Below are 10760 nucleotides of genomic sequence, written 5' to 3' on the forward strand. Positions count from 1 at the left end.
TACTACTTATAGATCTTCCTTCTCTAATACCCAACTATAACAGCATGCTCTGTCCCTGTAAGAAGGGGTAGCTAGGTCTATTAGGGATCTGCAGCTGCAGGGCCTTCTGCTAATAGGGGAGCATCCCACAGACAGCTTAAAACCTGGAGGGGGGAGAAGGGTAAGCTGTAGGGGAACAGTTGGCAGAGAAGAAAGCCACGAGTAGAACAGTTTGCTACAAAGAGGAGCAAAGCTGCTTTGCTGGAGGCCAGAATCAAGGGGATTCCCCTCCAAGTGCCTGGGACAGGGCATAAAGATCTGGACTTGTTTGCCTATTTGTCTGTTTGTTTGAGGCTTAAAGACTGTTTTAGTGGGGAGGAGTGACTGAGGAGCTCCTCAGGGAACAAACCTGCTCACAGAAGTCAGGATGCTAAGCAGTCCCTTTATACCAACTCTGATGCGCAGCTTTCTACCCGAGTTCAGTTTGTTAATGGAAGGATATGGCCAAACTTTGGTACTGAGTAATTTGACTACATGCCAAGCACGCCTAAATTTTGCAGGAATGGTAGTTTATTGGACCATATCTTCTGTTTCCATCCTCCCATGTGCATGATGAGGCTGGGCGCTGGGAAATATCATCCTGTAGCAAAATACTCAATGCTGTGGTAGCTGAGGAAAAATACTAGGTTCCCTGGCCACACAGCCAGAGTCTGCAATAGCTCAAACAAGATGGTCAGGGAGGGTCACTCCACTCAGCCATGTTTTAAGCTCTTTTCCAGAGCAGCATCATTTTCCATGTGGGTCAATTTATTTTTAAGAAATGATCTTCATAGCCAGAAAGGCTAGATACTTAGCATTAAAAAAAAGCTGAAGGGAGCAATAAATGCCGCAGTACATTGTATAATTGCAAAACTGGAGCATACATAGCGTTCTGAACTTGGTTCAGTGGCACAGAAGCCACTGATCAAAGTCTAGTAGGTACACAAGATCCCTTTAGGGAGCTAAGAGACAGACTGGTGCAGGAGTCAGGAGGCCATTCCCTTACAGTCTGTAGGAACGCTGCAAACAGATACTTACTCTTTAACTTGGAGCGCACTTTGTTTGCTGTCTTTTTGATGTCGGACATTAATTCTTCTAGCTCCTCCTTTGTTTCTAGAGGGAGAAAGGAGAAAACAAAGTTGGTTGCCTTGGAGATACTCAATGATCCCAATTTGGTAAAGTCACTAAATGACTCAGTTGTTCAAGTCCTGCAAGCACATGCAGCCTCCCTGCATTCCCTCCCAAAAGGGCAACATGGGTCCCTTCAAGAACCTCACATTGTTACCCAGGCAACCTCTCCATCCAGCCAGCAATCCTGCACCCATCCGGTTGTTAATTTTAGGCTCACCAGAACCAAGGCATAGGTCACCGTTGCCCAGCATCAGAAACTGTGTTCCTTCTACCCAGGAGTCAAAGACCACCTCACCTGCATTCCTGTCCTCATGACCTCCAGAGCAGGAGGATGTAGGGTTTGGTCCCAAGGAGGATAAGGCTCAGCACCCTGCTCTTTCTTGCCCTGGTATCTCACTGCAAGAAGGGTCACAGCTGGTTGCTAGTGTGAAGCACTTCCTCCCCCATCCCCACCAGGTTTAGCAGCTGGCCTCTACAGCGCCCTCCCTTGGGGAAGCAGATTAGGCGAGTCACTGCAGAGCAGGTGAGAAGCTTGTGACTTCAGGCTTGTGAGTGACAGACCACTGGCACCAGAAATGAATCCTGCCAAGCCCTTCCCCAAGGTACCTAGTGGTACAGGGGAGCAACTTTGATGTCAGACATGCTAGGATTTGATATGCCAATTCCAGTATGCAGGCACCACCTGTTGATACTCTGCACTAGACTCTCACTTTGCTCTTCTACTGGGGAACTTTAGTTAGGGCCAGTCAGAAAGTAGGGGTTTCACCACCTTTTCCAACCAGAAACTGGGGAGAAACAGAGTTTTAGATGACAATACTGGACAGCCTAGCTGGTGACACCCTGGGGGAGGTACACTGCCAAGAGCTTTCAACCCCAAAAGCTAGCAGTCTTCAGTGACACTGACTAATTACCAGGCTCTGCCCTCCAGCTCCCTGACGGGGAGTTGTTGCCTCTTGCAGAAATATTTGGACTGAAATGACAAGGGACTCACAATCCCATGTCTTGCGTGGTTCTGGGCAGTCAGTCATGAACATGACAAACTAATGGGATTCTATTTTTTATAGTTTGGAGGAACAACAGATTTTCAGGTGTAAACAGAAGTATTGACAGGGGAAATCAAGCAGTTTCTTCCTCTCTCACCATCCAGGTTTTCCCAACTACTTTTGTGTCAAACTCATGTATCATTAATCACCCTCAGTATTTCTCCAGAACAGAGGTGGGCAAAAAACAGCTCACAGGCTGGATCTGGCTGGCCAGGCAATTTCATCCAGCCCACGGACAGGCGCCCATCAACTAATTGTAACTGGCCTGGCTTGCGGCTGCCTCTGCTACGCTCTGCATAGGGCCAAGCCCTGCCCACTCCCGTGAGGGTAGCATGCTGCACTCCCACCCTCACCTGCGGGAGCTTCCAGACCCCCTGCCTCCAGCGGCTCCTCCTCTTGTCCCTGCTGCAGCACACTTGGCAGCAGGTAGGGAACTGGTGGTGAGCAGGGGGAAACTGCAGCTGCGTGGGAGCAAAGGGCCAGCACCAGGACTGGTGGGAGCCTGGAGCATAAGCTGGGGCTGATGGGAGCACAAGGCCCATGCCAGGGCCAGAGCTGGTGGGAGCACAGGGCTGGGGTGGGGCAGTGGGAGCATGGAGCCTGGGTCTGCAGAAGCACGGGCCAGACTGTCTCCATGGTGTGGGACTCCTGGGGGCTCACGTGCAGCTCCCAGAACTTGGCTAGGAGCCACAGGCAATAGAACCGGCAGCCTGGCTCTGCTCCCTGCTGCCATGTGCAGCTCCTGGGACTCAGCCAGGAGTGGTGGGGAGCCCCACGTGATGGAGCCAGGCCAGCTTGGCTCCACTCCCTGCCGCACCAGCCAACTCACAGGAGCTGCATGTTGTGGCAGGGAGCAGGGCCAGGCCACCGGCTCTATCGTGCAGGGCTCCCCCTAGCGGTGCATAGTTCCGGCTAAGTCCCAAGAGCTGCAGGTGAGCTACGAGAGTATTGCATGATGCAGCCAGGCTGGCCTCTCCCTACTCCCTGTCACCACCTCCAGATCCTAGGACTCGCCTGGAGCTGTGCAGTGCTGGGGGGCTCTGTCTGCCATTAGCCATGAGTGCCCCGACCTGCTTCTGCCGAGAGCAGGGGCTGTGTGCCCTGGGTGAGGGCATGGGGAAAGCCCTACAAACACACCCCACACCCCGCTACACTTCTCCCACACACGCATGTATGCATGCATGTATAATAAAGTAAGACTTTATTTTGAGCTATTATGCAATCACCTTTATATACACTAAGCAAACACACATAAATCAGGAGAAAAATATTTTTTGAACTAAAATTAAACTATAGTAGATGTTTGATTTTTAGTATATAATTTGGGTTTTTTTCTGGCTCCAAGATGGCAACCCCCTAAAAGGAGTACTTCCAGGGGCAAGGGGAAGAACGTCCAGTGGCAAAGATCAGGGGCTAGGGGGTGGGACTTCTGGTCCCAAGATGGTGGTCAGGGGGTAGGGCACCTGCCAAGTGGTGGGGCTACCCCTCAACAGCTCACCAGGACTTGTTAAGCGGCCCTCCAGCCAAAATAATTGCCCACCCCTGCTCCAGAACCACCCATCCAAGTCTCAACATGCTTCACAAAGTTAATAAGCCTAAACGCTCTTTTGAGGTAGGTAGCATTATTCTCCACTGCACATAAGGAAACCAAGGCACAAAACACCTAAGAGATTCACCTGGAGGCAGGATGGGAATTGGTAATAATACATGACCTAGAGCATGGGAATTACAGACATGAAGCTCATTTGTTATTTAGCATAAGCTATCCTTTTTCTCTCCTGATGAAAAGCACTTGATGTGTTGCCAGTAGATCCCGAGAGGTGCTACACCCCCTCTACTTGGCGTTGGTAAGACCACAGCTGGGGTACTGTGTCCAGTTCTGGGCACCTCACTTCAAGAAGGATGTGGATAAGCTTGAAATGGTTTAGGGAAGGGCCACCCACATGATCAGGGGCCTGGAGGATAAGCCCTATGAGAAGATACATCAGGAACTGGGCTTGTTCAGTCTGAGTAAAAGAAGAATGAGGGGTGACTTGATAGCCACCTACAAGCAAGTAAAGGGTGAAGCCCAGGGGTAGCAACTCTTCAGAAAAACACCCCCTGGGAGGATGAGAACCAATGGACACAAGCTACTCAAGAAAAAGTTCAGGCTTGACATAAGGAAAAAACTTATTTTCCATCCGGGTATCTAGAGGCTGGAACACATGCACAGCAGAGGTGGTGCAGTCGCCATCCCTGGCAGTGTTCAAAAGGAGGCTGGACAAGCACCTCGTTGAGCTCATTTGAGCCCAATTACCTCCCGCCCATGGCAGGGGACCAGACTTGATGATCTTACAGGTCCTTTCCAGTCCTTCTATTCTATGATATGGCTGGTTAATCATTGGCTATCGGTATCAGCCAAGGAAATCTTTATCAGTGCACCTCTACTTTTCAGTGACCTAAGCACCCTCACTGTCCTTCTTGTTCCAGATGCCACTGGACATAGGTATTTTGATCCTGCTAGGTCTGCATAGGCCATTCACAGATAGCCCTTCAGTAAAGGATTTCCATGAGGTAGTGACACCTGGAAGATACAGGAAAGGGAAAGTTTAACCTGGGCTGAAAACTCGCTTTGTTGAAAAGAAGTAGAGCAGGGAAGGGCAAATATGGTCTATAGGCCGGATTCAGCCCATCAACTAATTGGATCTGACCCACAGACAGATGCCTGCCAACTGACAGTGTCTGGCCCATGGCTGCCACTGTGGCGCGCCACATAGGGTCAAACCTCATCCACTCCTGCCCAGGGCAGCCACCTACTCTGCCTGCTTGATGTCATGAGCCGCCACTGTTGGTAGCTGAGTGGGTGGAAGGCAGCCAGGAGCTGGAGCCCCATGCGCTGGGGCAGGGCCACCTGGCTGCAGCTTCTTCCTCCCCCCTGGCTAGGCATCTGCTTCCTGGCACAGGTTCCCATGTTACCTGCTGCCTGGAGTGGCACAGAAGGGATAGGAGCCACTGGAGGCATGAGGAGCCAAGCAGTATTTGGGTAGCTGCAGCAGCAGCCCCGCCAGGAAGCTGTGGGTGTGGGCAGGGGGTGGGTTTGGGCAGGAATGCAGCATGGGCTGCCCTGGGCAGTTGCGGGGGGGGCATGCCCCCATGTGGAATGCTGTGGGGGCAGCTGCAGGCTGGATGGGGGGGAGGGGAAGCTGCAGCTGCACCTGCATCACACTCCCCAGGCAAACTCTGCTGCATCTGCCCCCCAGCCGCTTCTCCTTCCCTCCAACCCCGGGACCTAGCGCATGGGCAGCACGCCCTCCCTTCCCCCCGCCCCCCACAGTATACAAGAAAAGACTTCATTTTAAGCTATTATGCCATCACCTCTATATAGACTACTAAAAAACATAAATCAGGGCAAAAAATATTTTAAATACAATTAAAATATATTAGAGTAGATGTTTTATTTTAAGTATATGATTTGCTTTTATCTATAATTTGTTAGAATTATATCTTCTTAAAGATTTCGTGTGTACAGCTCTTGATAGTTCACCAAAACTCATTAAGTGGCCCTCCAGCTGAAATAATTGCCCAGCTCTGGGACAGAGGTATGACAGTCCCTTAGATTGGGCTGCTTTGTCTAGGGGTGTGCTGCCAACAGGATATGGCCCTGACCCATCCACAGCTCCTCACAAGGAGCTGAGAAGACAGCAGCATGCAGCAGCTGGACAGCGTACTGTGGTATCTCCCTCCCTATCCAGGTGCAAAACTCTTTGCCACTCTAATGCAATTGCTTAGAAACCCAAACAGCCTAATATGCCCTTTTGGTTTGGATGAGATGAGTGCTTATTTAATAAAATAAAGCTTGGTTTAATAGATTCTTGACATGTTAACTCAGTCATTTCAATGGCTGTCACATCTCTGATCTCTGCTGCCAATCTCTAGCCGTAATTGGAAAAATCATGATGATATTGAGGTGCCTCTGAAAGGTCACACCCAGTTGATCAGCAGCATGCATTTCTGACTCAAGCAAAGGGCTTCAGTATCATTCAGGAACTTCTTCAACAGAGTAAAATGCCTTCTTTATTTATGAAATGCTTTTATCCAAGCTCAGGATACTTCTGACCTAGTATGCCAGCCAGCCTCACAACCCCACCAATGGGAGATGAGTCTGGTGATTACGCATTTTAGAGATAAACAAGAATTCAGACAAATTAAGGAGATATAATTAGCCTGACTCTCTGGAAAGTGAATAATTTTTGAAAATCCAGGTCCTTACAGAGCCTCCTTTGGTATAAGTGAAGGGTTTTTGGGGGTTTTTTTAATCTTCTTCATAAAATCACAGAATCATAGAAAATTAGGGTTGGAAGGGACCTCAGGTCATCTAGTCCAGCCAACCCCCTGCTCAACGCAGGACCATCCCCAACTAGATCATCCCATCCAGGGCTATGTCGAGCCAGGTCTTAAAAACCTCCAAGGACAGAGATTCCAGCACTCTCCAGGTAACCCATCACAGTGCTTCACCACCCTCCTAGTGAGAAAGTTTTTCCTGATATCTAACCTAAACCTCTGTTGCTGCAACTTGAGACCTGTTCAGAAGAGATTTTCCATTCACCTGTCAACTGGGAGGGGGAGTGGGGAAAACTTTTCAACATTCAGAATCATTTCAGCTCTGACCTCAGTGATGCCTACACTTACGATCATGAAAAATCCCACTGAAGCCCATAGAGAGACTGGTATGTAAGGTGATAAGTTATCAGGGCTTCTTCCTATCCAGGAAAGAGTAAGTCTGACTTTACCCAAATAACTGAAACACTGACAAGTTAAACTGACAAGAGAAGGAAAACACATATTTTAGTTAGTCTGTGAGTTATAATAATTGTAAAGGTGTCTTGTAAATCCAGAAGACACACGCCTTTCAGACAAATATAACAAACTGTCTGTTAAAGTCACTCATTCTTAACTATTTTACTGCTAGTTGCAAGCAACATCTAGCAACAGGAAAATGAAACATTACATTATTATTATTTTTATGGTTAGATGCATTTTCCTGATGAGAACAATAATTTAAAGGAGCACTGACTTTTTCTTTTATAGGCCTTAAAAGTAGTGGGTCTCAACCTTGCAATTCTCAAAAAGTCCTGGCTTTTAAACACCAGGAGCAGCTTTCCTCTTTTGTCCCACTCATGGAAAGGGTTCTGACCGCTGCTTTCCAGCAGAGAATTCCTCTGACATAGTACATAGCACAGCAGTGGCAGCGTCTGTGCCAGATATCCCCCAAACCCTCTTTCTGCAGAGAGGAAGCAGGCAACTCCCATGGGAACCCTTGGGGCAATCCATGCCATAAATTAAACTAGCCCCTAGGCTGCTGTAGTTGCCACTGGATTGGATAGATACAAGATCAGCTATAGCTAGCGCCTTGATTGCCCCCACTTCTTGTAGTAACTGAGTGCAGACATGGGGGAGAATTCAGACCCTCTATTGACACTCCAGCAGTTATCTAGTTGTCACCATTTTCCAAAACTATGTAGATATCAGCAGTTTTGTCATGGTAAGGTGCTATATTGGTCAAAGGGAGACTTAAGAAAGTGCTTAATTGTTTGCCAAATGCAGCACTGGACTCTGCCCCCTACATCACTGCACCCTGCATTTAATATTTATTAGACAGGGAAGTTTCTGCCTCATTAGAAACAATGGTTCAAGCTAGAACACACAGATAATTCCCTTCCCAAGCAGAGGATACAGCCCTTTTGCTTGTTTTCTTCTATTTGGCCCTACCTAGCTCCCCCTCTGGACTAGGTAATTGGGTGGGGAGCTGGGGGGGAGAGGTGGAATTATGCCTAACCTGTGGCTGGTGGTTAGGGCACTGTGGTAGAAGCTAGAAAGGTGCGGGTCCTGTGCCAGGAAGATGGGAATCAGCTGGCACCCATTGGATCTCACCCATGGATTGGAGCAGAGGGGAGGGGGAAACTTGTTGTTGGGCTGTTTCCCAGCCTGTTCAGGAGCAGAACCCGGGAGTCACCCTGGCAGCAAGAGCCGAGCAACAGAGACAACAGTTCGCACATGGGAATCCTTCCATTGCATGTGTCTCTATCTGGTAGTGGGAGGGAAGTCTGGGGTTTTTTTTGACAAGAGGGCGATTTTTTCTCCTTCCTGTAGCAGCTGTCAGACACAGCTGTGTGGTATCTCCTGTCTTGACTTGGGGGTGCTCTCAGCAAAAACTGCTGTTTACTCTTTTACCTGCTGAGCTCAATAAACACTATCACTGCCTTTCTGTGAGTACCTGGTGGGGGGGAGGAGCTGTTTATGCTCAAGCACTTGTGATATCTATGCTTAGGCTCAAATCTCCTATGGAGTGCAGCATGGCCCTGACAAAACAGCAAGGACGTGTCAATTAGGCAGATTTATGATCCCATTAAATGGCACATGCTCTCCTAAGCATCCAAGGGGGAGGAAGAGGAGAACTGGCACCTTGGTTGGGCTCCAGGCTTCAGCAGGGGAGGGCAGGGGTGTGGGGAAACAGATGACTCATCCAGCATTTCCTCATTCATAGATTTCATCGATCATTGAGTCCAGCCCCCTGCCCAAAGGGCAGGAAGTCAGCTGGGGTCATAGGATTCCTACAACCCTCCCCACCTCCAACCACAGAGTATGGCCTATGGTGGCCTTGGCTCCCCCCACTGCCCCTTTCTTCTTTCCCTCTCTCCCCACAGGGGCTTCACATTTTCCCCAGGGCCTGGATCTCCATCACGGTCATGTGGAGCTGGGGCAAATAGTATTGTGGCAGACTGCTTGGAGCACTTGTCACTTTAAGAAGGCAGGAGCAGCTGCAGGTGCTAATGGGGGCTAATGATAGAGTCACTGCCTAGAAGGGGGCTGGGTTGAGATACACAAAGCCCAAGCCCAGGGCTGAGGAGGCAGTGAGGCCCTGGAGGCTGCTGAGGGACTATCTCTTAAGTAGGATGGCTGTAGCTCCTGAAAGACAGCTCAGAGAGTGCAGCCTGTGGTAGTCTGAAGGCTTGGGAAAGAACTACTCTTTACTGGCACTTGGAGGTTTTCAAAACCTGGCTGGACAAAGCTTTGGCTGGGTTGATCTAGTTGAGGATAGTCCTGCTTTAGGGGGTTGGACTAGATGACCTCCTAAGGTCCCTTCCAACCCTAACTTTTTGATTCTGCGAGTTCCTGTTTTGAGATTTGTTAGGGTGACAATATTTAGATCTTGGGGAGCAATGGATTTGCAGCTGAATAAAGGCATGACCTGGGGCCTAGCAAAGCTGCTAACCACAAGGCAGAATGATATATTGAAAATCGATTGCAAGATGCTTGGACAAACAGATTTTGCTTGTGAATGCTTATGCTAAGCCAGCCATTTGCTTATGCTAAGTAACCATCTTAACTGTATCAACCATTTTCAGGAGAGTCTGTGTGCTGTAAAGGAGGTGAAACTTTAGGAATGTGGAAGATGGTACAATTGGGACAGAAAAACAGATAGGAATGTGGAAGATAACACGTAACTGAAATGAACATATAGAAAAAGGTGAATGGTGACTGGTGAAGAAGCTTCCAAGTTTTGGTCAAAGTCTACCCATTGATTGAAGAAGTAAGTTCATGGCCTTGGACATGCGCTCATAGCAAAAAGGCATATAAATGAGTAAAATGCATAGGCAATTCCATGCTAATGAAGCAAACAGTAAACAAAGGCTGAGCTTGAAAGTGGGGGAAGTATGGGTGGAACCATAGGAGGAGTGGGGATGGAAAAGTTTATGACCATAAACCAAAGTGTATAAATGTGGAAAGAACTATTGTTCATTGCAGGTCCCCAGTTTGTTGTTTTTTTGGGACCTTTGTCCAAAGTTGTCTCCATTCTGAATAAAGCTGCTGTGAGCAATGTGTGCTGGTGTTCGCTCCCTGCTTGCTCTGGCTAATGAGTAACCGGATCCATGCACAATTGGATCATCATCTCCCTAGTCGCTGGGTGCCACATGAACTTGGGGTCTAACAAGATTCGATATAAATATAGATGTCACATGAGGAGGCAAAAGGCATCACACTGGCAAGTGGTTGTTTCGCATTTAATTACACATTTATTTCAATATTCGAAACAGAAATAAATACATCTGGATATATAGTTTATAAACCTGAGCAAGGTAGAAAGTTGGGATGACTTATGGTGGCAGATGTAGTATGGAAAGGCATGAGATTTTAGAAAGAAGATTACAGAGGAGGTCTGAGAGAAGGATAAAGAGAAATCACCTCCTCTTGTTACTTTACATCATCTGAAGCTGTTACCCTTCAAAAAGAGACATAAGCAGAACTATTCTAGAGCTAGAACCAAAACCATATGCCAGGTTCAGATCTAAGACTCTAATGCAAACATTCCCCCATGCACTTAAATTGAAATGTCATATTTAAGGTGTTATCCCTTCTCTACGTGAAAGTGATTTTTGAATGAAGTAGCCAAAACCAGAGAGTTTTTGGTTCAGAGTAGAGAACTAACCTACCGTATTTTTCGGACCATAAGATGCACTTTTTTCCCCCCAAAAGTGGGGGGAAAACGAGGGTGCGTCTTATGGTCCGAAGGTGTGTGTCCCGGGGAGA

The 10760-nt window shown here is 48.1% G+C and overlaps 1 protein-coding gene across 6 annotated transcripts in view; it reads right to left on the bottom strand.

Annotated features, from left to right (window-relative positions):
• Nucleotides 1-10760, bottom strand: part of STX1A (syntaxin 1A) — a 291032-nt gene that overhangs the window by 89224 nt on the left and 191048 nt on the right. For all 6 annotated transcript variants that reach the window (XR_002103078.1, XR_002103079.1, XM_019546399.1 and 3 more), the window contains one exon: nucleotides 1057-1131. Coding sequence is in view for 4 of the 6 variants with exons in the window: in XM_019546399.1 (XP_019401944.1) it covers nucleotides 1057-1131 (75 nt within the window). In the remaining 2 variants the exon portion in view is untranslated. The remainder of the gene's footprint in view (nucleotides 1-1056; nucleotides 1132-10760) is intronic.

This window comes from Crocodylus porosus, unplaced genomic scaffold (genome assembly GCF_001723895.1).
Source record: "Crocodylus porosus isolate Cpor-Errol unplaced genomic scaffold, CroPor_comp1, whole genome shotgun sequence".
In the NCBI taxonomy this organism is placed as follows: domain Eukaryota; kingdom Metazoa; phylum Chordata; order Crocodylia; family Crocodylidae; genus Crocodylus; species Crocodylus porosus.